At 38.8% G+C, this 27,863-nt stretch overlaps 1 protein-coding gene across 1 annotated transcript in view; it reads right to left on the reverse strand.

Moving 5' to 3' along the window:
* Nucleotides 1-27,863, reverse strand: part of LOC103781201 (catenin delta-2) — a gene marked incomplete at both ends in the record, with an annotated part of 64,246 nt that overhangs the window by 29,883 nt on the left and 6,500 nt on the right. Inside the window, one exon of the mRNA XM_008948905.1 lies at nt 18,445-18,628. Within this exon, the coding sequence (XP_008947153.1) occupies nt 18,445-18,628 (184 nt within the window). The remainder of the gene's footprint in view (nt 1-18,444; nt 18,629-27,863) is intronic.

Genomic DNA, 27,863 nt, shown 5'->3' on the forward strand with positions numbered 1-27,863 from the left:
CCCTATTTCCACCCAATCTCACCTTACATAGGGACTTCACCATATGTTCTTTGGGCCAAGGGGCAGAGTGTAATTGTGTTCTAAAAACCCACAACTGACCACCAACAAAAAAAGAATAAGGGGAAAATAATGCAAACTGAACAAAAAAAGTTGGAAGTTTGATTTCAAGTACAAAGTTCCTGATGCTTTGGCAAGCTTTGGCCCCAATCTCTCTAAAAATACTCCTAAAGGAAGGGATTTCTGCAGTTGTGACTGTTCTTTAATTGACAGATAAACATTCCCTGAGTGACAGACACTCAGCACCATCTGATTTGCTCCCATGTGAGCTGCTTTTACAATATACCCAGCAGACAAACCTCACCTCTAACACAGTCCTTTGGCTGCAGTGGTGTTATGCCTGGGAAGAGTTTCATCCTTTATATGCTTTGCATGCCACTCAGAGACCAAATTAGCAAAAAGATAATTACAGCTTATAAAGGTGCCTGTTCTTTTATGAATAAACACTCATTCTAATTTTGTAATTATTATTTTACCATTCTCAGATAATTGTCAGTTACTCAACAACACAGATTCCTCCAGTATAGTGAAAACACACTTCCCAGAATTACAGTAAAAACTCCTATGTTAGGTATAAAAGTGTAAACTGTTTAATACAACTTTAGGAAGCTCAGTGGTTATTCCCCAGCTCAGAGCTGATTTCCATTGTCAAGTCTTGCTGAAATAAATATTCGAATACAAAAAACTCGTGGATTTTTTTTTTCCCTCCTGAACAGGTGGCTCTGGTAAAACGACACTCCATCAAGATGGTAACTGCATGAATCAAGTATTGCAATGTTCCAGTTCCTTGTGCTTCAGTTATCTGTCTGCCCAGAGCAGGAGGGATACAGAAGGCTCACGTGACCATCACTGATAAACTACCTGTCCATTCTGCACAAGATGATTCATTTACGGGCACTGCACTGAGAAAGGCAGAAATACCCTGAGATTTGTTAATTAGGATTAAAGTCTTTCCTACCACTTCTGTACTGTTGGATTTGACTATGTCATGTTTAAAATCAGCTGTTCATATAATTTTATGTATGCATAGACTGAAAGGTCACATCAGTCCTCTACATTCCGTATTGTGCATTTTGTTCTATGGTATGTTACGCCATCACTGAAGGCTATACACCCTTCTGTACTGTGTGGGGTACAGGTCTTGGGAGGGGCCTCACCTGAGGCTCAGCCTCTCTTCCCCACCATGTTTAGATTCAGGGAAGAGCTGTACACCCACAGTCTAGAAACACCCACTGGTGTGGGTGTCACCCATCGGTGCCACACACCAGGAACATGCGGGCACCATGTGGACTTTTCTGCTGGAAGAAGCTTATGGAAAAGTTATTTGGATTTTGTATGCAGTATTTATCCTGCACTACCTTCCTCTTGGGACACATGGTCTACGCTGACACTATTCACAGGGAGAATTACCAAGAAACAACTGCTCTGCAGTTCTCTGCTTTCTGCTCTTCTAGCATGTAGACAAGTCCCTAAGACAAAACTCTTGGTTACAACACCTAAGTTGTAACCTATACTCAACTTCAATTTAAACTTTAAGCCTACTTCTCACCAACTGCATCTGCACTCTTGCTTGATCATTTCACCTGAGATGTTGCCCTCAGCATCACTGTACTAAGCCGCACAACACCATTGATGACAATGTTATCTGCTCTCCAAGAATCTCCACAGAAAGCAGCACTCAGGCAGCTGGAAAACATGAATTTCAGTTTTTACCCACACCTTCTGTGGCTGTGCTGGTCTGCTCGAACTACTGCCCCTGCCAGCCAGTGGTACTGCTGTGACTGCTGCAGCCAAAACCTCTCCGATGCACGTGGCTCAATGCTGGAATTTCAATTCACACAGTGAAATCTTTTCTGAGAACACTCCTGATTTCATGAAGCTGTTTAACATTTGTAATTCAGGCAGCAAAATCTGACACACCTGCCTCTGATACCTGCTATAGCCTCTTACAGTAATCACTGCATGACACTCACTATGCCTCCCTCCCCCTTTCCCCAAACCAAAGTGCTTTAGACCACTTAGGTCTTCACTTTACACATTCATAACCCAGAACAGCACTACAACCTGACCCAGAAGGTTCAGGCAGCCTGTCATACTGTTCAGGATTAGCCTTGATTTAGAAATCTACCCCCTTAACTGAATGAAGCATGACAGCCAAAAAAACCCCGCTGTGCCAGAGAAGTTGATTGCTACTATTAATACGCAGAAAGAACAGTAGCAATAAGCATACACTCTGAAACTACTTCAAAGATCAAGTGCAACTATCTTTGTATATTTAGCCCAATGATGAAGTCATTCTGAAATAAACAGCAGAGAGTTATGGAAATTTTTTAGTATACAAGTTCAGAGAACTCAGAAAAATATGGAGGTATCAATGAGACCAAAAAATAGCACATAAATGTTCCAAAGTTATACTTGTTAGGAAAACAAATGAAAAGTCCACTGGGTTTCCCCTATCTCCATTCCTAAAAAAAAAAATGGATTATTAATATTTTGCATAGAATTTTGAAGTTTGATTCCAATTTTGAGGATATTCAATTGATTTTACAGACTTGCAAATGGCACTTTAAACACTGTGCATGTAACGGTCAATACGTTTTTCTGACTGCAACTTCATCTTGAGGTAAAAAAATTATGTACAGAATATCACTTACTAGTTCATAGAACGTCATTTCCTTCATAAACTATCCTATGATTTAAAATTAGTCCTAACAAAAACTAAGAGAAACCAAATTAACACTCAGTCTACACCACTGCAATTGAAAAAAAGATGTTTCAAATACAAATCTTTCTCTAGCTGTTTGGCTGATGTTTGAAAGTAATCATACTTGCAATTGCTAATCACGCCATCATTGTGAATTATAAAATACTTTACAGTACAGTAAGAAAATCAAGCACTGAAAACTGAATACCCAAATTAAGTTTGCCTCTCCACTTGTACTTCAACTCCCTTTTACAGAAGTGTCTTTTTTCTGTCAGTCTGCTCACCTGTGTCAGCAGGTGCTCCATGACCAAAGCAAGGGAAGAGAAATAATGGCCCCAAGATGGAAAAGGAGGTAAGGGAGTTTTGGTTTCTTCCAAATTTTGTTTCAGAGTTTGCAACTTTTGTATTCCTTGTTTTCCAGAGGCTTGGCTTGAAACTCTGGGGTCATACACAGAATATCAGAAATGCTGGTTGGAAGGAATGGGTGGGAAGTCATCTAAGTCCAACCTGGTGCCTGAGGAAGGGCTATCATCAACACAAGACAAGGTCATTGATTTTGATAGAGAACCCTGAAGATATCAAAGGATGGACATCCCACCACCTTTCTGCTCCAGTGTTGCACTGCCTTCCTGGTAAAGCATAATGTCCAATTCGAACTTTCCAAGCTGAAAGCTGTGACCTCTTCCCTGCACCCTCTCCAGTTTCTGGATATCTTTGTTGAACCGGGTGGACCCAAAGCTGGACATACATTGCTGAGGTGGCCACACCAGTACCAAGTAAAGGGGGAAGAAATTCCCTGAATCTGCTGGCCACAGATGTACCCCAGTCTGCCATATGCACGATGAGAACAAATTGTTGGCTCTTATTTGGTTTGGTGTCTCCTAGAAATCCCAGTTCCTTTTCAAAAGGAGAGCTGCTCAGCCAGAGGGTTTCCCGTCTGTACTGATAACACTTTATTAAGTGATAGTATATTGCATCAGTGCTCTGCTTGCATCCATGTGGCCAGACACTTTATCACCGGAGGCAATCACACTCATTAAGCATGCTCTACCACTGGTAAATCTGTGCTGGCTGTTCCCCCTTCAAATTTTTGGAATGGATTTTTTTTTTTTTTTTAGGTAAAGGTGATCCCCACACTGTTCTTTTTGTTCTCCTCAAAGACAGATAAATTTTTAGCCTTTCTCTAGCACTCAGATCTTTCCCTCACACACCAACATGATAGGTGCCTAACAACCATATCAAGCAGCTTCACTTGCAGTACCCTTGGGTAAATCCCACCCAGTTTCATGGACTTGATTGTATCTATTTCCTCCAAATAGTCCTCTGCCTGTTGCTTGCCCATTGCTGGCTTTTCCTTCTCCTTCCTAAAACATGCTGAAATATGTACAGCAGTCTCAGAGCAGTATTCACCTGTTAAGGCTAAGGCACAAAAGATCTTGAGTTCTTCTGTTTTTTCCCTTTTTCACATCACATTTGTCTTGCCCATGCATTAATGGACTCACATTCCTCTCAACTTCTTTCTGCTTTCAGGATACATATGCCTGTAAAATTCTCACTGTGACCCTTTATGTCCCCAGTTAGTTCTGGCTGGGCTTTGACCTTTCTCATTTCTTCCCCAAGTACAGAATCGAGGCTTTTCATACTGCTTTGTTGTTGTGGTTTTCCATTCCCTGGTCTCTTGTTCTCCAGGAAGCTTTCTGTTTACCCAAGTGATCCTTCTGCCATAATTTCCAGTCTTCTTGTATAACAGGGTGGTTTGTTCCCAAGATCTCACCAAGTTTTGTTTTAAAAATACAGCGAGCACCCTTGTGTTATGAAGCAACTCCACAGAAGCTTCGAAATCTATTAAATTTGTGACTGCTGTGTATACACTGGTGCTGCTATCAGGAGGAGTGATCAAAGAACAGGCAGGTATGGTTAACAAACAAAGGTATCATGGAAAGTATGTCGCTGCAGTGGAGAATAATAATCTAAATGTATAGTCCATGCCACAAGACCACAAGAGGTTTATACCAAATGCTATAGTCTGCACTGCTGGCTGAACATGTTGATGTGAAGCTGCTGCAGGTAAACCTACCCAGTGATGCAAGTTAGACTTCCAGTTCTACTGCTGACATCATTCCTGCTTCCTGCCTGGGTATCAAGGACTGACAACACCAGTAGTGCTTTGAGTGAGACAGCATCAGGAACTATGCTGAGGCCACTAAATCCATGTTCATTTCACACAAACTAGGAAAAGAGCAGACCAAACTCTGAAATGGCATCTCCTGGAAACTTCTGTTTCTCGATGAAGATTTTGAGCAGTAACAAATATTATAAGGGAAAACTTCTTTACTGTGAGGGTGATGAGCTCTGGAACAGGCTGTCCAGACAGCCTGTGGAGTCTCCTTCTCTGGAGATATCCGAAACCCACATGGATGTGTTCCTGTGCAACCTGCTCTAGGTGCACCTGTTTTGTCAGGGGGGTTGAACTAGGTGGTCTCCAGGGGTCTCTTCCAACCACCATCATTCTGTGATTTATTATTTATAAGGTAGCTTAATACTTTGGTTTTTTACTGAACACAGGAACTTCACAAAAGAAACAGCACAAGGACAGGCCTCCTCTGGAAGGCAGGCAGGCAGGAGGGAAGGGAGCAGGAAGGAGGGAAAAGAAAATGTATTCTTGGTACTATTGGAAACCAAGATGAAAACTAGGACAGTTTCACCACTACCCTCTTAATATAAACTTATGTAACTATAAATTCTAAATCTTCAGAGTTTACAGTATAAAGACAATTTACAATAATGAAGCCAAGCCCTTGAAGAATGGCTGACCACCTAACATCCACTAGCAATAAAACATAATGATAGGGCTCGTGGTACGAAAAACTAACATTTGTTTATATAAATTACCCCCATTTAGTAATTACACCATATGTCTGCCATAAGGTCAAGCAAAATGTAACCCTGGCAGAAGCAATATGCATGCATTACAGTCTAGAGAAAGATATGTCAGAGAGTTATGGGGGATAATTAATCAGTTAATGCTTTCCATGTGTTCCATGATATGTGGAGCCATGATTCCAGAATAAAATGTTTGTGCTAATGCACTCACTTTGCACTTCCTTTACAGAAATACTACCCACTGCTGTTATTCAGAGCAAAGAGTACCCAAAAGAGACAGTATACAGCTATATAAACACATACAAACCCCCACGCAGAGGCACACATATCTTTCTTTTTGGTTTATTAGCAAGGAATGATATATTTTCATTATAGATAATAATAATATCAAAGTATTTAACTACCTATATATTTGAAGGAGCAAATGATTATTTACAGGTCATCTGTGTATACACAAACAGCAGAAGCATGCCTCCAAACAACCAGTATTTCATTCAGGTGCCTAGTTAACCAAGCCACCTAAAACAAGTCATAAATTGCTTTTATGACCAAAGGATGATGATTGATTTCCCTGAACTCCTCCTAGTTAGAGGTTCTGCCTGCTTAACTTTGGGTACCTCTGTTTTCCTGATCAACACTGAAATGAAAAAAACCTCAATCAAAAAACAAATTTCAGGAAAATCCAGGATTAATTCAGTGCGCAAAGACTCTTTGTTCAGTTTTCTACAATCTAACTGCTGGCAAAACCAAAACTACCAGTCTTCCCAAAAGGAAAGCCAAAATAAAATGGAAAAGCAAACACACTGTTCCTGTAAAAAAAAATTACAAATCTCCACATCGTTACTGTAAATTTTGTAAAATTTCAGTTCATAAAGATGTTATCATTCATGTCAATTTCTTTCTCCCCCATTTCAGGGCTGCTGACCCCAGTGGCAGCCACACTCCAGCTGATTTTGCTGGTTGATCCTGTGTCTCTACAGGACTACAGGGCTTTTAAGACAGATGATGTCTAGCATAGAATACATCACCCTAGGAACATCACTGTCCTTGGTGTGAAGTTAATAAAGCTGCATTTACCTTCTTAAATTTGACCCAGCTGATCCTTATCTTGTGCATATATTCACATAAACTCATGCATGTTTGTTTCTGCCACTTGGTCATGCTGTAAGTGAATGTAAACAGAGACACTGCATTTTGCTGTGCTCCCTTTATCACACAGGCTATAAAAAGGATGACCTCTCACTCCCACCCAGATTTTTAACTAACTATGAGATCTTCCTTATTTCTGTGGGGTTATGAAATGTAAAGACTTCTGAGGTCACTAGCTGTGCCCAAGGCCAGGCAGCCTTAGTTCTACCCATTGACTGCAAATGCTCACCTGAGCAGCCTGGAGTGCAGCCAGCGTGCGAGCACAAGCAGCTGGCTGTAACACATAAGTAACCACCAAAAGTATATATGCTATTACTCATCTTCTCATGTTTACATAGATTAGAAGACACTCCTTTTTAGCATGAAATCTGGCAATCAAAGATAGTGGGTATCAATCAAAAGTGATCAGTTTAACCAGTCTACTGAAAAATGTCCTCAACACAAATGAATTATAAAAAGTGAACCTGAGGAACCAAATGGATTTTTTTTCAAATAAAATATTTTTATTTCCTATTTTATTATGTATTTTTACTTCATTAGAGGATTAAAAAAACCCAAACACCTACATTTGTATATGCACAATAGAATCACAGAATGGTTTTGGTTGGAAAAGACCTTTAAGATCATCAAGTCCAGCCATTAAACTAACACTGCCAAGCCCACCTCTAAACCATGTTCCTAAGCACCTCATCTGTATGTTTTTTAAATACCTCTAGGGATGGTGACTCAACCACTTCCCTGGGCAGCCTGTTCCACTGCTTGACAACCCCTTCTGTAAAGAAGTTTTTCCTAATATCCAACCTAAACTTCCCCTGGTGCAACTTGATGCCATTTCCTCTTATCCTGTCACTTCCTACTTGGGAGAAGGAACTGACCGCCACCTTGATACAACCTCCTTTCAGGTAGTTGTAGAGGATGATAAAATCTCCCCTCAGCCTGCTTTTCTTCAGGCTAAACAACCCCAGTTCCTTCAGCCGCTCCTCATAAGACTTGTTCTAGAGACCCTTCACCATCTTTGTTGTCCTTCTTTGGGTCACAGTCCAGAACCTCAGTGAACTGCCCAAAAGTGAACTTACATTGGGCCCTTTAATGACTATCTCTTTTGAAACGCTTTCCAAGTATTGTACTTCTGTGCATAGCAAATCAGATATAAAGATGGGTGAATGACAGCCGGGGAAGAGGAGGAGGAGGTATTCAACAATGCTACTGTCCTTCAAGAGAAAATGCTGCAGCTGTAACCAACGAACTATAACAAATGAATACCTGACAGAAAGAAATGAGCTGTGAAAGTAAAAGAGCTACACTAGGATGAATACTTCAGAAGTACTCTGTCATGGAAATCCTCTGTATGTAGTGTGCAATTCTAGCTAAAATTACTATCAGGCAGATGTTAAATGTCTTCATAAAGTACATGCACATGCATTTAAGATACAGTACTATTATTAACAGTTCTTTCTTTCTAAAGGAAACCTCAACAGTAAGAAACAACTTGAAAATACAAACTGAAGCTAATTTAGGGAAGGCAATTGGAAAACCTCTGAAACCTCTAATATCTTTAACTCATTTTTAAAGAGGGAAGTCTTTTATCCTGCTGATGTATACCAGACAGAAACTTAGCACGGACTTTGCTGGCAAAAGATGGGAAAATCCTCTTGCCCTGTTCTGCTGTTGAGTTTCTGAGGTGGTGCTTGGAAGGCTGCATGCAGCTCAGTGAGCGACGGCTGGAAATCAGCAGCACCTTGACCTTGGCAAGTGAGCTTTGAACCAGCTCACTTCACATGTGCAAATGTTAGTTTTTATTATGTCCAGAGAAATACTCAAATTGGATAAAACTGATGAAACTGAATTAGTGATGGGCATCGTATGCTTTTTTTTAGCTAAGTTTTTATGAAAGTCTTAATTTACCTCCAAATTAACTGTCCACTTTGCTAATCCTCCTGGAAAGGGGGAAATCCATTTGACTGCAACTAATGGACTTTACCTTTCTTTCTCAATGTGCTCTTACTAGAGTGTCCTCTCTGTTCAAGGAAGAATCTTAGAAAGTGCTAAACCTCGTCTATGGAGATGGGTCGTGACAATAAGAACATAAGCTCAACACTCACTGTGCAAAGTTTCCCAGAAGATGTCCTCCAGAAATGATCTGCTGTTTTTTAGTTTGCAGCCCAGACTGGACTGTAAACTAGGCAGGTTTGGCAGTCTATTTCATCACACACACACACACAAACACACCGCCCCCAAGAGCTGTATTTTTATTTATTTACTTAATTCATCAGAAGGCTTCCTGGGAGAATAGTTCCAAAACAGATAAAAGTAAGGAAGTTTGTATGTGTGGTTTGTGGGGACTGCAGGTCTTAGGGCTTCAGTGCTAAGGACATTAGTGGAGAGCATTTCTCATCAGCTCTCAGTAGCTCACCAACTTGCAGAAATGTGGAATGCCATCAAAGCCTTCTTGCAGGAAAAGAATTGAGCACTGGATCAGCTTGAGCTGCTGGCATTAATTACTCTTGTGCTTCAAGTGAGACAGTTCACATGCCCAAAACATTCTGAAAGGGGGTGATAAAACATTTACTCTCTGCTATTGGCTTGCTTATATAGAAGGATGAAGCCAGCTCAGTGTACTTCAAACAGGTATCTCTACTGAAAATCCTCAGAGTGAGCAGAAAGACCAAATGATCTTCTCACTCCTAGGGAGAAGATTCTTCAGATTTGAAGCAGTCTGCCATAAGAAAATGAGGGAAAGCTGCAGAAGGACACCCTGCCTTTCAGTCACTGTGCATTCACTGTGTGTTTCATAATGCTCCTTTTTCGCATTGCCTAGTAGTGCAAATAGTTTCAATGGGAGAAAAGCTAGTTAATACACAAACAAAGGGATGAGCACCAAAGAGCCTGAACCATACCAAATGTTATTTTACTATCTGTGGTGGAATTGATCGTGTTTCTCAGCTTTTTGGGATAAATAAAACATCATCCTCCACCATCAGTCACCATGACCATGACTGGTGGTACAAAACTGTCACTATCAGTTTTTCTCTTACAATGAGACAAGTAATATTTCCTATGGAGCCAGACTATGCCAGTTTTTCAAAGTACTCATTCAAAAAGGACTACCCAGGATTTTGGATAGTCAGCTAAGCACCAAGAGAGGTACACTCTGATTTCTACTGGCACCTGTGGCCCTTGTGATTCTTTCCAGTGGGCCCACACAGCTGAGACAGAATTGGCTCCCTCTCTTCAGCTTCCCATGCAGTGACTGCATGGATGTGCTGACATGTAAAATACATGTGGTACCACACAGGCTTGGGGACTCTTCCCAGAAAGAAGATAGCTGTGCCACTGTGCCTCTCAGCTCTGAGGCTGACCATTGAGAAGGAGGTCCATTACAGTCAGCTGGGCTTGAAGTCAGGTCAGATCAAGTTAGCAGGCCACCAAGACTCAGGCCATACTTCATTACAGTGTCTGCCAAGCTAACACTCACTACTGCATAAACGAAAACTGTTCTGAAATGAAAAAAATCCCCACAGAATCTCAGCCCTTTTATAAAACAATGTCACTTTCCTCACAGCATTCACATTGACAAGGCTAAACCTCTGACAGCAGAAAATGGAAATTAGCACCATGTAACCATGCAAACATAAATGGACATTTAATTTTCCCATTAGGCATGAGTTAGAAGCAGGCATTCAACCTGAAAGGAATTAAAACCACCAAAAGCTGGGAAAGGAGTAATTCAGAACATACTCAAGATAGTCAACACATCCCCAACTCAGGGCTAGGCTACACCATAAGCAATTCAGCTTAAGAGGCAGCAGTTAAGAGTTTTGACATCGTTGCTGCACCTAAGAATATTGTAAGATGAAAGCAAAGCACATTCATTCTTCTCATACTTGTGTGTAAAATTTTCAGCAACAGTAAATTAGTAAATTACAGGAGGAACATACTCCTGCCATAGCAACAAGTAAATATTTAAAACTGTATGACACTCACTTAAGCTGCTGTTTTTGTTTTTTTTTTCTAAAAACTCTCATATAATGAGTCATGTCAAAAGAGAATAAAAGATCGAAGAATAGGAATTAAATTTAATCTACATCCTAAATTCACAGACTCTATATTATCAGGTCCAGTATTTCTAATTTTCATTCAAACATGAACCCTGACTGAAATGAGTTTCCTTGTCTGCCCAGGTATCACTTAAATACTGTTCCGAAGATGGATGTTGTCAGATCACTTTTTGGCTATTTCAGTGCAAAATCAACCATTGGGAATTCTTTCCACATTTGAAAGCAGATTTAGGCAGAGCAGCCCAGCCAGATTTAGCCAGAGCAGTCCCTTATCAGACAAAATGATGGAAGGAGGAGGCATGTCACCAAAGCTTGCTACATATTTTTAAGTATAGGAGAGCAAAATGTGTCTGGAGTTATGCTGTACTATTTTTTTCAGACTGAAGGAGAACACAAGTGGCATTCCATATCAGTTTAAAACCACAACTTTTGGTTGAGATTTTGATCATCTTAAGCCCAGAATGAATTTCCAGAGCTATGTGGAATTTGTAACATCAATTTGATAGGTTGAAGTAATGCTTTTAGCAGAAATGCTGAAAAAGCATTAGACTTCAGAGTGCTATTTGAATTCCACTGCTATAATTAATACAGTATGACCTTGTATAAACCTTATAAATTTTTTCATGAATATGCAAAGTGAGAGTAACTGCAGTGTGAAGAAAAAGAGGGGTGCTTAAGTATCCAACACAGCTACACATTTAATTCTGTTGGTACTTTTCCCTGGAGTATCTTATAAAAATATTACAGCATCAGAGGACACTGATCTATTCATACTAAAATCTCCATCTCCCCCAGAATCTTAACATTAGATTTTTATTTCAGATACATTTCTGAGTATGGCAGCATTTAGTAAGGAACATTTTCTCTCATATCTTGCAGAAATTCACCTCTGAAATTTTATGCTTAACTGGGACACAGTCATTGTGCCCTCTCAGATTCGTTTGTGACTTTTTTCTAGACTGGACCTTTGAGCTTCCTGGAAAGGTGAAATACATTTTCCACGGCAGAGTCACTTTTGTTCGTTTCCTCTGATTTTTCTCATTTTGGTTTGTGGTTGGAAGACTAGGAATGTGGCTGTGAACATTTACACATGAGCTACTGAAAGTTTTAGGTCTTCTTAAAAATACATTTTGCATAATTCATGCCTATGAAAGCATCCTGTCGGTAAGTTTTGAATTGGGGTGCCTGAATTTTGACACTTAAACTCAGTACCAAAACCATCAAAACTACAAACGATTTTCAGAGTCAGTGGCAGTCTAGAAACACTCAAAGCCTCTAAAATCCAGGTTCTATATAGACATCTACTCCTTGATTAAAATGCCTGCCATTAGCTAAATGCAACTTAGAGTTTACTCCTTTCTATCTTGCTTTAAAAGACAAGAAACAGCAGTTCAGCTCATTTCCCCCCCTGTGAGCTATGTTCCCATGTGGTACTCTGGGAGGCATTATCAAACTTATTAGAGACAGTTTTTTCAAAAATTATCATGTACAAGTAATATAGAACTTCTGAACTGCTATATTTAGAAGTAAGCAATATACCATTCACCTTTAACCGGGAAAGACAAGAGGTGGATGTTCTGCTCAAGATACCTTCATTTATATTAAATTGGAAATTATCTGGTAGTCACTTGTACAACACAGGACAGGAATCCTTCTGTTTCTTCAAAATAATAGAGAGTTGACATCAGCCCGTCACTTCCTTCACAGCTTGTCACTGCTGGGACCCAAGAGCATAAATGATACAATTTCAGTGAGAATCCAAGTTTTAGTGAAAAAGAACTGAACTTCACAAATCAGACATTAAAGCTAAGCTTTTCCTTAGCTTCTTTACAGGACTTTGCTCTGCACTTCCAATTCCAGGTCCTAGAGAAGTTCCCAAGCTGAGGAGGGTTCTCAGGAGAGTGATTAACAAGAGACACTTCAGTATAGCCAGTACGACCCTATAGTTTAGGAACTCTACATTGATTCAACATCCTAGTTGTGTCCAAATGAGGTTTACTACACAGTGTGTAGCTTGGTAGACTATGTAAAATATAATGTTTCACCACTGTAGATTAATAAAATGTATCTAGATAACTGGCATCAAGTCTGCCGATCTGATAGCCCTTGGATGTTAATTACACCAGATTTGTAATTTTAATAGCTCAAAATGTATTAAAAAGACAACAACAGTGGTGTTTACCCCTTTCTCCAGGAAAAGACTGTATTTGAAGCGGCTAAGACGAGGAAAAATTGAGGGTCTGGATTTGGACAGCTGCCTCTCTAGAAGCAGATAATCCTGCCTCAGTACCCTCCTAGGTAGCTGTCTCTCTCCCACGCCTCTTGCTTGCTGGAACTGCTTGCAGTAAAAGTCCCTTCCTTGAGTAGGCTGCCAGTGAAAATACACTTAATATGAGTTTTGTCCTAACTCTGAATTCCAACACGCTTCTTAATGGAATGTGGGCTTACTGTTATAGGATGTACAAGATTGCAGGATCAGCCTGAGAAGAGCTCCTGGGCTCTAGAGAAATGCAAGGGAAGTACTGAGATGGGTTGGCAAATCCAATATTTCTACATCCATTATGTCCACAGGGATGGACAAAACATGGCTGTTCTACAGAGAGGAAGTGAATCATAAATTCAGCAGAAAAAGTCCCGCTCCTGCTCTAAGAAGCCATCTCTATTTATACCCAACTGATGATATTCAGAGCTTGTATCACTCAGTAAAGACAAAAATACATTTTCATTTCAATAATCTGCCACTTTATATCTGTATGTATATACACATGCACACACATATGCACATGCACACATGTACACGTATCAGTTTAGTTTCTCAAGAAACATTTCACACATATATATGAGAATGTTTCTTCATACGTATGTATGTTTCTTTAGAAACCAAACAGATGATGAATGATACACTCTGTGCTATTTATTTTATGCTGCTCCCACATCTTCTTTTGTCACTATGCAGCAGAATGTTATATCCAAAACAGGTCATAAAAGTTCCTAAGAATTGGAATCAGCAGACTCTGGATGCTTAGAAGAGAACTGGAGGAGAAATAAGATGGTGGTATAAATGCATAAGCTGTAAATGTCTGTGAAACGGATCATTCATCCACAAAACAGTGAAAAACATTAGATATTCAGGCATCACAGTTAACACAAATTGTTTTAACAAGGTAATTTGTTCCTGCCAAAAGTTGATCTATCCAGAAAATACTACTGGGTCAGTTATATTTAATTAATGTTTTAAAAAGCTCTTTTCCCCTTTGCTTTTCTACTGAGAGCTTACTACATGTTTTTTTTTGGTTGAAATAAAATTCATGGTATTTTGTGAAAGGTCTGACAAGTATGAAAATATCAAGTATGAAAGTTGGAAAGTTATGGGACTTTATAAACAAAACCTACTTGAATTACTCTCTCATACAATTTCTAATCAACTACTAGGAAGGAGATAAATATTTAAACACATCTTTGATTTTCATGATTGTCCTGTACCTTCAGTGTGTGATGAAAAATTAAATAGAACATGGAAGAAAGAAAAAGACAGCATTTTATGAATTTGCAACTAAGACCAGATAACAATCTCAAACTAGTCGATTCTTAAAAATTCTTTGAAGTCTTGAGATGAGGTTCTATTAACTTTTCAGTTCATAGAAAAAAACAAGGTTCCAAACTGTACATCAGGACAAAAGATCCTGAGAAGATTTTTGTTTGGAATTTTTCAGGTAGTCTTTGGACAGAGATCTGGTTTTATGTAGGCTTGATGTTTCAGTGTAAGAAAATACTATGCAATATGTCTACTGTTGATTTTAAGCTTTCAGGTTATGGATTGTAACACCCGCCCTATAAACAACATGGATTCAAAATTCAGTTTTCACCTGACTTTTCCTAATAAGGGTAAATGAATCAGAACCTATAAACCAAAGATACAATATTTCCCTAACACAAATAAAGCAGTCAGAGATTAAATCCAAAAGGAAAAAAAGTCAAACTTTCACAGAGCTTCATGACATAAGTACTAGTATCTCAGTAGGGAAGCAAGTAAATTGGGTCATTACTCTAATATGTCACACTGAAGTCTGGCCATTTATGAAAGATTAAATTTGTAATTTAGAGGTACGGTGCTGTATTCAAAGCTCTAAGCTTTGAATTATCTAAGCCATTTCAAAATATTCAAGTTACGTAACATTAATTAGTAAAATATTGTATTAAAGCTATTTTCTTCTTTTAAATCACAAAAGTATGCCAAGTGCAGTTTTTAAATAACATCTCTAAGGAAAAAAAAATAACAGGAAAATAAGGTCTGAGGTTGCTGCTGTCTTTCACATGATTTCATACTGATTTCAGCTGGATTACAGTGTGACTGGAGCTGCAAACAAGAACTTGCTTAAGACTGACAATGAATAAGCAGATAAGAATCCTAAAAATTGTAGTTATTAAGCAACTTCTTAACTGAAAAAGCATAAGAAACTCTCATCAATAAAAGGGTAGATAAGAAATAATAATAATTCACGTACTGTAGTGAAAAAATACAAGCTAAAGATCTGACTACTCCTATATAAAAGCCATTGCAAGCTACTTATCAATATTGTATATGGAATGGATTATATTACAGTACCTCTGATATTATATAAAGTTTTCAGCTGCAAATGCATCAGAATACCAAAGGTACAGGAGACCGAGGAAAAAAAACCAAACCAAACCAAACCAAAATCCTCCTGGCGTATTTGCCAGCATTACCCTTATGTAATACAACCTGATGTCTCTAGAATCTGTCTACAGGTTCTGAAACATTTGTCAAAGTATTCTGAACACTACTTTTACTATGATACTGAGCATTGTCACTGATAATCCTGATGCAAGAAAATCTTAACCAGTGTCCCTTCAAAACCAGTTCTAAGAAAAGGAGGAAAAGAAAAGAGCAGAGGACAACCAAACCAGTCTTAGGAGAAATTCTCCCATAGAAGATGACAATGGACTTTCCATTTACCAGATAAGAATAGTACTATCTCAGGCAGCAACCAGTTTACATCTTGATTTACATTATCTCCCTTGTCCATTGAGATTGGAATGGAAATACAAGACCTGTAACTAGCCACAAGAGGAAAGTGTGAGTGTTGTTAAGTTTATATGGGGTGGTGGGTATTTAAGGAATGCTAGCCAAGGTACTACCTGCATAGAGCATCTGCTACTCCCATCATCTCCAAAAAGCTTTTGAATCTTTTCTTTCTGACATTCACTGTTTCCTCCAGCATATACCCCCTTATCTTACATGAATTCAACGCAAGAATCCAGTTACTATCTCAGACGTAAACTTCCACTTTTCCTTCTTGCACAAACTAAAATCTGACATTTTGTTCACAGACAGAGATTTTCAACAGTGACTGGGGACAGGTAGGAAAGATAAAGAAGGAAGTTCCTGCTGGTGTAAAGCAGAAGTAAGTTCAACCCTCTCCAAATGTTCTGGCTCTGTTGAAGAGCATCCAAACAGACTAAGTGTGATGAAATTATTTAAAGAAGATGGATGAAGGCCAAATAAAGATCTAAGGCTGTTGGAAAGGATAGAGAGGTGCATCTGGGAAATAGGTAGGGTTTGACATCAGAAAGATACTAAAATGCCATAGTATGGTTGAAGGGCCTGGGTTTAGAAGGACCAACCTGCTCAGGACAGCCCTTTGAGCTGCTGCTACAGCTACCTGGGAAGGATTCAAGAGTTATAATATGCACAGTCTTTTGCAGGCAGATATGAGCTTATTTTGCATGAGCTGACCAGAAGCCATTCTGCTATGACAGCATACCATCAAGCACTTAGTGCAAAGCAGTGTGTATTAGATCAGGCAACATACCATTCTCATGTGGCCCCAAGTCCTCAGGCTGACCCAGAGCGCAGGCTACAGTAAGCTCACATCAGTTTGCAAATGGTCGTGCACATACACTCACAGAAAAAAAAAGAAAAAAAGAAAGAAGGAAGAAAGATTTCAAGATCAATGTGCAATGAATCCATCGACTATGAGGCAGGAAGAACTGAGGCTTGCAGCATCAGGGATGGACATCAGTCCCTGAGAAGCCGTGGGGAAATATTAACAGGAAGATGGAGCTTATGGTGTAGGAAGATCAACACTGGACATGCCCATTCAGAGGAGCACTGTGAAGCCCAAATTTTATAATGGACACTTCTTTCAGAGGCAGCTCTTCAACTGAGACGAGTTAAACATCAAAGTGTGATATGTGGAACATGGTACAGGTCTTTCTGGAGTGACTTCTGTCACAGTGATTTGAGCAATCTATTTTTCTAGCAATTTGAATGCAACGCAGCACATACTACCAAACTCTTTTCAAAATCAGTATGACTCAGGTACAAATGCCTGGCTTGGGTCACATATCCCAACACAGCTGGTATTCACACATACATACCTGCATTTGAGTCCAATACAAGTATATTGGCAATGTCGAAGTTATTGCCTTCTATCTTTCATTCTCTTCCAATTACATATAAACCACCAACAATAATTACTGCTTTTCCACTCAAACTTTTCATATACTACTTCTGAAAGGCAAGTATTTCATTTGATGAAACAGCAGAAAGACAAAAAGGCATCTGCTACAGGTATGGAAAAAAATACCGTGTTACTTTGTCTCCTACCAATGTTATTTGTATTTAGCACTTTGATCAATATCTGCTGTGGATGCAGCATGCAACACAGACTATACTGATACATACCCCTCATCTAACAATTCTCCTGTTATTTATTTAAAAATACTATCTAATTGATTTTCATGCCTCTGAGATATACAAGAAGAAAAAAAATCTTAGAAGAACTTGCCTAATATGTGAAAATATTTTAGCAAAATTATAGGGATTGGAATTCAGAAATTGCTATGACTCAATCTTTTTCTAAGTTTTTTTGTCAGAACTGAGACTCTTCTTACTCATCCTATTTTCATTCTCACATCTACAGTGATTTTTAGGAATGGGCAGATCATATTGCACATATTTATGTAAGTGCACCTTGGTGTTGCATATACAAGTTTGATATACAAATACAAACAGAAATAAATAACACACTTGTTAACGATCTATTTAAGTATTCTAGTTGCACAACCTTGAATTTTTTTATTGAAATCCATTTCTCATCTTCACAGAGCAGAAAAAATCTACTTTATATATTTATCCTAACTCCAGCAATGGCATCTGGAACCCGTAAGGCACGTTACTTTTTGTGAGCATCTTCATTACTTTTTGTGCTGATTAAATTTGGTGTAATAGTGAGAACATACCGACATCACTTAAGCAACTGGGGAAATGGGACAAATCTATGAGGAGAAAAACATCTGTAATATATGAGCTTGGATGAGAAGAATGGTCAAAGCTGCTAAGAAAAATAAAACAGAAAACCCATAGCACTGCTTCTAGAGATTGTTTTCTGAATGGCCTGAAGCTTGTTTTCTAATTAATTTCCAACATTAAGTTTACGGCACTGAAAGTCATCATCTTTGCTGACACACACAAACAATTATTTACTTTACAGATGCCTAAGAATGAGAAATAGTGATTTGAGCCAAAGCAAGATGCCTAAGGCAAAGCAAATGTTTTGCAGCACTCACCTTAGGCACCCAGTGGCATTGCGCAGCACCTGTGATGAATGGAGTTGTATTTTATGATCATCCTGGAGCGGAGAGTTTTCCCATCCAGAGTGAGGGATGATCACTGCATTGGTCAACACTGCAAGGGCATCCTGGATGATTGGCATTTTCAGTGCATCACAGGAGGATAGATTCCAGAGAACTCCTATAAAAAAACCCAAATGACTAATAATTAAGACTTCTGCAAAAAAAAATTAATAGTTTTAGTTTGAATAAAAACCAACACCAAAACATTTCACAGCACTGGTGTGCTTAATACAGCTGTTTCTGCCAAGAAGAAAGAGACTATATTGTAAATGGGACTGAATGTTACCCACTCACTTTTTAAAGTGGGAATACAGCTTTGAATACACAAGTCATCACAGCAGCCCTGGAAATATCTCAAAGCTAAGCCTAAAAACTGAATAGCTGGTTATGATCTAGGCCTATTTAAGCTCTGAACCACATGTGGAATGAAGGTATTTTTTGCTTTCCCTTATTTGTTTAGGGCTTGGACTTCAGGTTTCTTCCTTCTAAACAAAATGAATAAAAAAAAAAATAGCAGAAAACAGGTTCTGATTTATGCTTAAACTATCACTATTGATAGGTATGCGTTGAGATAAAATTTCAACTCTGTGATCTTCAATGTAATGAAAGTAACTGTCTAGGCTAGTTAATACTACAAGCAAAAAGGCTTTCTTCACAGCCTGATACAGGAGTATGGTATCATCCCAGCCTCCAACAAGTATTTATTTATTTTGTAAATATTTTGCTATACAAAGTTACAGAATACTACCGTTTTTGTACAGAAGCAGCAAGCTTACTGGTGCAACTCACAAGGAGATTTACTGGAATTAAAAAAAAAAAAAAAACCAAAAAACCCTTTGGTTAAAAATCATAATGTGCCAAAGAAAAGGAAGAGCAATCAAGACCCAAAGCGTTCTGAGCACAGCTGCAAGGGCCAGGGCCACCACAGGTGTACCACCCAGGAACATCTGGAAGGCAATTCAGGTTGGAGGGCAACATGCTGCTCCCAACAAGAGGTGGTCTTTATTTTAGCCCAGCGTCCTCATAAGAAAAGCTGGAAGAGGAAGCCTTCCTCTTCCTCCCCTGCTCCCCTTGCCAACACACATCCTGGTCTTTGGAGTCCAACCCTATTCCTTCCTGCTTGCCTTCCTCCAGTGACAGTAGCCTGGCCCCACACCTAACCTCCAGCAGCAAAACTGGGTTCTCCCTTTATGGCTAACAAGTCTGGAAACAACACAGAGAAAGATTATCATCATTGCACACATGACACTACAAATACAAGCATTACACTACAAAAAACCCAAGTGAGTGGTGGTGGGAGTAAACTGCTGAAGACCTTACGAATGTAGACTCAGACATTTATAAATATAAGCAGCAAGAACACCACTTGCTCAAGGTTTTCTTTAGCATTCCATGTTTTGAAGGAGGTAATTAATAGGAATCAACCTACATTTTTCAGTTTCCCTTTAAAATTAATTACCTCTATGGGGAGACTGTTTCAGTTATATAATTTCATGTTATAATTATTTTATATGGAACTGTATGCAAAGACAGTTATGCAGTTTAATGTAAAAGTTTTGCTTGGAATACTAATAAAAAAAAAAAACCAAAATCTCAAAAACTTAAAATAATCTGTGTGGTAAACAGGCAGAAATTAAGAGTACGATAATCTTCTTCCACCCTAGAACAACACATTTTATCTAGCTTTAAGTCTTTTAATACTACCAACCATATTAATGAAAAAAAAAAAAAAACCACAACCCTGTTTTATTCTGACAACTTATAATTTATTCTCACCAGTAGTGGAGTCTGCTACTTGCTGAGGCTGGCATTTTAAGTGTCCCCTTGTACCCTCCCTTAATTAAGGATCTGCAATTATGAAAGGGTATTGGCAATTCACTCCCCATTACTTCTGCTGCGGACGACCTGAAGCTAGATTTATGTGGGGTCTAAGAAGATGATCCTTGACTTTGCAAGGAGAAGTGATAAAAAAATTAAATCGTTTACCTGAGGCACCTTCCATTATGGAGCTACCTCTTTTCCACATGACTCTCAACATATTCTTCAAGCATGTATGGATACATGCCCTGTAAGACTACAGTAAGGAGCTGTAAGGACACCTTAGTCTGAATGGTCTGATTGCACTGGTTTTCTGAGCAAGTTTGCAATAGACTCAGAGATGTCTCAACTGCTCCCTAAGCATTTTTGCCGTGTCATCAGCTGGCTACAGGAAGGGAAGGCACTGGACTCAGCATGAATAGTGGGACCCATTCTGCTCTATACATATTGAGAGAGAGCTGTTAATCCAACAGCTCAATAGTCCAACCACACAGCTTAGCAACTGCAGACTGACTCTTTGGAGAGAAGAAGCTTAGGGTCCTGCACCCAGGGAGGAATAAACCCATGCAACAACACAGATAAGGGGTTGATCTGGTCGAAAGCTGCTCCATGGAGAAGGACCTGGGAGTCCTGGTGGAGAACAAGTTCACCATGAGACACAAGTGTGTCCTCGTGGCCAAGAAGGCCAATGGTATCCCTGAGGTGCATTAAGAAGAATGTGGCCAACAGGTCAAGAGAGGTTCTCCTCCCCCCTCTACTCTGCCCTAGTGAGGCCACATCTGGAATACTATGTCCAGTTCTTGGATTCCCCATTCAAGAGAGACAGGGAACTACTAGAGAGAGTCCAACCGAGGGCTACAAAGATGATTAGAGGACTGGAACATCTCTTTTACAAGGAAAGGCTGAGAGACCGGGATCAGTTTAGCCTGGAGAAGAGAAGACTGAGAGAGGATCTTATCCATGTTGATAAGTATCTGAAGGGTGTGTGTCAAGAAGATGGAGCTAGTCTTTCTTCAGTCCTGCCCACTGATAGGACAAGGGGTAACAGACACAAACTGGAACACAGAAAATTCCACCTAAACATAAGGAGAAACTTCCTTACTGTGAGGGTGACAGAGCCCTTGAACAGGCTGCCCAGAGAGGTTGTGGATTCTCCTTCTCTGGAGACTTTCAAAACCTGACTGGACACATTCCTGTGCAGCCTGCTCTAGGTGAACCTGCTTTGCGGGTGTGGACTAGATGATCTCCAGAGGTCCCTTCCAACCCCTACTATTCTGTGACTTTTGTTCATAACATCTTATCACCTCCTTGCTTTTAAGGTTGCGAGACATTCAGACCATGCATTTCGTCTCCCTGTTTGCAGATCACTTTAGGTTGTGTTGGATGCTTAGAAAGAGAAAAATATCGACACCAGCCTGATCATATCTATTTGCAGGTTTTACCCTTACACATAACAAACTGAAGCACATGGAAAAAGTACTTCGCAATGTCATTCTGAGTTTAAAACTAAGGAGAAACTGGTACTGAAAGCATTCAGCTGGTTCCAATTGGAAGACAGATTTTGGGTCTGTGTACCAATTACCAGTCTTGCAGACATCAGATGAAGGACTCCTACAGGAGTCTATGGGAATGCTTGCTATGGAGAACCTGCTGTACCAAGTTACATCTTCTGGAGTAGCCTATTAGAGGACATGCATCTACTAGGTTCAACAAGTTATTTAACACACCAAATGTAAATCATCTTTTCTAAGAAGGCCTTTCACAGATAATGACAATCAAATTTAAAAATTGGTTATAAATTTAGGAAATTTAAAAAAAATAGGGAAGTCTAAACAATTATTCAGTGCATGATTTAATGCTATCTCAGATTATGTTTTCTATATATATAAAACCAAGCCTCTTAGTGCAATGTACAAATAAAAATGGAAATCAAGAAACTGGAAAAGTCAGCTTTTAAAAAAAAATACACTGCCCCTGCCACCATGTGACTATATATTTTCTTTTTTATTGTGCTGCAAAAGATGCACTGTGCCAAATTATGGAGTAAAAGGATCATAAATAAAAAAATATTACTGTGAGAAACAAGACTTTGATTCTTCTCAGTTTGGTATGCTTAAGTCAACCTTAAATTTATACTGAGATTTTGCTTATTTAATATTCCTTGTAAAAATAAAAATCTAAATTTTCTAACTTATCTAGGTTTTCCTTTTCCACCTTAATTTAATAGTTTAATCACGGACCAACGCAGAATGCCATTTGGTAGTGCTGGGAGCCTGCATGCCAGGAAGAGTGAACACGGCACTGGCAGGCTTTTTTATTTATATGCTGAAGGCACACAAATATTACACACAAAGCTTCCCCCATGAACATGACAATTAAGATTGAAATCTGAGAGCCAAACACCCTGTCGACAAGTCAAGCACAAGGGATCTTTTGCTGCAGTCCTTAGGTGAGAGAGTCTTCTACCCTAAGCTCTCAAGTGCTAGAAAAGGCCTTTTCTGCTCTGACTGCAGCTTTGACACTCAGAGCCCCTGTCACTGCCATGCTGCCTTGCAGAGCTGGATCTGCTCCGTGGCAGCAGGGTGTGTGTGGGCTCCCCATGTACTACAGCAGTTCTGCTGCAGAGGTGCTGAACACCAACCACGACAGCTCCTCAGGCGAAGGGCAGCACGACCGCACTCTGAGGCCGGTCCTCACGGTGGGAATCGCTCTCCGTAACAGACTTGCTGTGTGAAACAAGAAGGGTCTGACTTGAATTCTGGCACCTGAGCAATTCAAAGCTCATAAGCAGCTTCCTAAAAACCCACGATAAAAATAAGTTTAAAACTGGCATAACAAGGGAGTTTCACCAATTTTCTTGAAATATTTTTTTTTTACTGGTTACCTATGTGCATCTTCCTGTAATTCACTTACTTACATTCACTGAGATGATTTTCTATTTGTGTGTAAGACAACCCATGAAAAGTGCAAATTGACAGATACTGGGCTTCAGGAAAAGAGATACTGGGCTTCAGGAAAAGTCATAAGCAGGCAGGATTTTAAGGAATATTAAGCAAAGCTGCAGCCAGATGAAATTTTGTCCCCTTTGCAGCCACTAATACCCTTTCAAAGCAGAAACCTCCACAGAGAATATTTTTTTTTTTTTTTAAAATTCCAAACAAACACAGCTTGATCTTGACTACATGTAAGTACACTACTACACACAATTTAAGTAGTAAAGGCACTTCCTCCTAATTCTTTCTTTCTCAATTACAGCTCTTTTAATTCCAAAATGGCATCCAGGATTTTATTAAAGCAAAAAGAAGGAACCAATTTTAATATTGCCCCCAAACAAATTCTGTCCAAATGCTATTGCATTAACTGGAAAAGTGTGTATTCTTCTCATGGGACTGAATTCTGACCTTACACTGCTGCTCTCTTTTTGCTGTACAATTAAAAATAACATGAACTGTGGAAGGGAAGAACTGTCAGACAAGAATCTTAGACAGCTTTATGTTTAACTGTTTTTAGCTTTAATGTTAGATAGCAGATTACTAGAAGAGCTGACTTAAGTTACTATGTGAAGATCAGTAAAATCCTGCTTAGTTTATTTTCCTAAATGATGAAATTAAACTGGTCCTATAAAACACAGAAGCCAAACCAAAGCAATTAATTTTAAGTGAGAGCAACACAGGGAAAAAATAAATTGACTGTTTTCAAGAAAAATTTCATCTTAACACATGACTAATGGCAACACCATTCCAAATAAATATTTTATTAGAAAACAAGGAAATCAAATAAGGATGCGAATAAAAATATTTTTTTCTCAACAAATATGCATGTATTTTACTGAAGAATTTTTTCTAGCACCCAAAATCAAGTGATATATTTGGTAACAGAACCTAATACAGAGAACAAAAATGTTATATGTATTCCTGAACATCAGATTATATTCCTAATATATCAAACTCCTTCCTCCCAAGAACTAATTAGGAAATTAGTTCTACCTATAAAGTTGCATTTACATGCAAAATGAAAGACTCTGTATGCAGGTGCTAAAAAAAAAAAAAAATAAAAAAGATAGAGGAAACATTTATCTACTTGTCAAATCTTAAAATTATTATCTTACCTAAAAACAGCACTGAAAATATTTGGGAGTGAAGAAGGGAACTTGGCCTTGGAATATAAAAATAAAAACAAAATTGGTGGACACTGAAAAAAAAGTAATTTCATTGCAAAATGAAAATGTTTCAGTATATACTGAAACTTTCATTTTGTAAAAAAAAAGGGGAAATACTCAGATCTAGTTCTAAACAAAAACTATTTTCAAAATAAAATTAAAGTATTCTGTGTTGCAAATGGAAAACATTTCAAACTACACAGTGGTTTTAAACTGGAAGTGTTTTAATACTCCATGATTCCAGCAGGGACATCAAAATTATGTTGAATTTTTCTAGAGGATTACAGCCTGCTAAAAATTTTCAATAAAGGTATTATGTTACGCAATATGATGCAACAGATGTCCTGTATTTATCACTGCAGACTGCCTTGTTTGATATTTCTTCTAAAACTTAGATTTGACCAAAGTTAAAATAAATAAATAAATAAATAAATAAATAGTAGTATGTTATCAGGCAAATATTAACTTGGTTTCATTGCCATATGAATCAAAACAACTTGAATGAATTTTCCATAGAAGATGCATCTCATTGATTGTACAAGGGAAAAAAATAGTTATTTCCCACCTTGACTCGGAATGTCCTGCGGTTCATACATGGGAGTGATCCTAGTGCTAGAGAGAAAAGAGCAGCAAAAAAGGACCACCCTGGGTTTTGAGGTGGGACTGTGGTAAATTTAGGACAAGTGAATGGGAATTTGCCTGGGAAGCAAGGAGAAGGCAGGCTGTGATGAGAAAACGATGAAACCACCCCCAAGAAGACCCCTGAGAGAGAGGAGAGGGGCCCCCCTGCCAGGGGCATCGCGCCGGCCCCAGCCGGAACCCCCGTTCACCTACAGTGAATCAGGCACTGAGAGCGGCAGGAGGGTTTTCTGTCCATGCTTTATCTGTACATTCCCTTTCATGCATAACAGTGCTTTGAATGTAGCACCTTACACAACAATCGGCACCCCAGCCTGTTGCCAAGAAAACAGGGCAGAAGATTTTAGAAGGGATCTGTTTTAAAACCTCTCATTATTTACGTGGGAGCAACAGGGGGTGAGGTAGCAAATCTGAACATTCAGAAAAAGTTGAGCATGACTCTTCATGAATATAACAAATCTTATCAGTGAGTTTTCCTGTTTTCAGAGTCAAAATAGTGACAGCACATAGAGAAAGGCAGCAAATATTGTTTTATAATTAGTAATTGTAATAGTTTTTATATAAAATGATTCTGTTGAACTGTCAGTATTGTACGCCTAAGTGTTATTTAATAAGAAAGCATCACTCCTGAAGCAAACTTACACAGTTTGTTAAAATACTTTTAGATATGCCCTGACATATGAGCTATAAACAGGATGTGTTTTGAATGGTTCTGGAATTTCTTGAAGATGTAGTTGTTTTTAGGTTGGAAATCAGTTTCGAAACAACTTATGGGTGTAAGCTGTGCTGCCTTTTACCTTCCTACTTTGCAAGGAAAATGGCTATGAAGATTTGGTGTCTCAGTAAGTGATGCCTTAACGGGTTCATATAAAATGTCAACTCCTACTCTGAACTTGTTTGGAAATCACTTTCACATTTCTAGAAACAATGACACTATTTTCCATAGGTGATTCCAAAATCTAAAATTTGCCAGACCGTAGAATCATGCTGTAATGTGAAACGGTGTTCCTCCTTACACGGCTGTGCCTTGTTATAGCACATCCATGGACGATGAAAAGTCAGCTTACTAGTCTGGACAAGTACAAACAGATATCCACAGGAGTTTCTAAAAATTATGATGACGCAACAGTGATTTTTGAAGCTTCTCTGTAAAACTTCCAAGTAACTGACTTGGGGTAGGAAAACAGAGTAGCCCCATAGGGTGCTAAGCATTGCTAGGAATGGGCCAGAGAGTCTGTATGACCTTGGTGAGACCTCTGAAGCCCAGTTGCTTGAAGTTGTGTTGGGGCACTTGGACTTGCTTAACTATAGCAATTGGTTCTCCAGACCAGGTGGCTTCATTGGTTTTGCTTTTGCTTAGCTTTGCGTAATGGTGTGGAATAAGCTTAATTTTATCAATGCAGCAGCCACAAGTAGTTTTTCTACCTTCAGCAAATCCTTGGTTTCTTTTTTTACCCCCACAACAAGACTTGAAGTTTAACAGCAAGGAACCAGAAACTATTCTGTGCAAAGTTCCAGCTATGAAATGAAATACATGTTTTTACTGCAATCTGAGACTTGCAGGCGATTTGACAGAGTTTGGCATTTTATATGAAATTCTCACTGGTTCTGAAAACTCAGGGCAGAGGTTGAAGAATACTTTGATTAAAAGTATCTCAAACAATGGGAGGGAGTCAAACTATTATGTAACCTTTGGGAACAGAAAGGGATTTTGTACTTGAAGAAAGAAATAATGAAGAAGCTATAATGTGTAATTCCTCATTCAGCCATTGGCTTCAATCCAGAGTAAAGAGATACACGGTCTCCACACAAAAATAATTTTGTTAATGTTGAAAACAAGTGTTATTTAAAACACCTACTTAGAGACAAATTAGTACAAAAGATTTAATAAACTTTTAAATTGATTGTGGTAGGCTACTGCATTTACAGTTATATCCATTTAAAAAAAGAGCACCAAAGATTTATTACAGCTAGTACCCTTCAAATCTCCCTTTTGAATGAAAAGTATTTAAAATATACAAGCAAATTTTCGTGCCTAAGAAAGCAGGTTTAAAAATTGTGAATCTTAGCATAAATGTATTATTAAAAAAATAATTAAGTTTTATGTTTGTCAGTCATCTGAGTGACTTGGTAAGTTCCTCGAAGCACTTATTGAAAGCTATTACAGAGAATTTGCTTATCTGCAGAGGAGAAACTAAGCAAGAAATGAATGAACGTCTTTTCTTGCCAAAATCAAGACAAGCACTTCTGAAAGCTGTTTTGTGCTAGTAGTTATCTATCTCCACGCTTAACCTTCCTAATTTCCTTGACTTGACAGGATGTCGCAATTGGATATTGGAGGCAGAGGAGAAGCTAATTCACAGAGCTGCATCTTTTGAGGCATTTGTATACTTTGTACATTTATCCCATGTCTCCATTTTCTTTAATTACAGAGATTTATGAGCCCCAAATGATACCTGGCAGTCTTGATCTCTTAGCTAAGCATATAGTGAACCAAATTTACAACAACCTTGTAGCAGCAGTATTACCATGGTTACACCACCACGACAATTTAAGCAGAGATGGCTTTTCACATTGTCTGTTTGACATGCCTGTGATATCCAGGATACATACCTGAACCTAAAACATATTATACCTTTAGAATATAATTTTCAGTCAGCGTAATGTTGAAATCCTCTCTTTGGTTCCAAAAGCAAGCCACTTTACACATTTGTTTTCCTAGCTAACTTTTCACACT

This window comes from Merops nubicus, unplaced genomic scaffold, assembly GCF_000691845.1.
Source record: "Merops nubicus isolate BGI_N331 unplaced genomic scaffold, ASM69184v1 scaffold2691, whole genome shotgun sequence".
In the NCBI taxonomy this organism is placed as follows: Eukaryota; Metazoa; Chordata; class Aves; order Coraciiformes; family Meropidae; genus Merops; species Merops nubicus.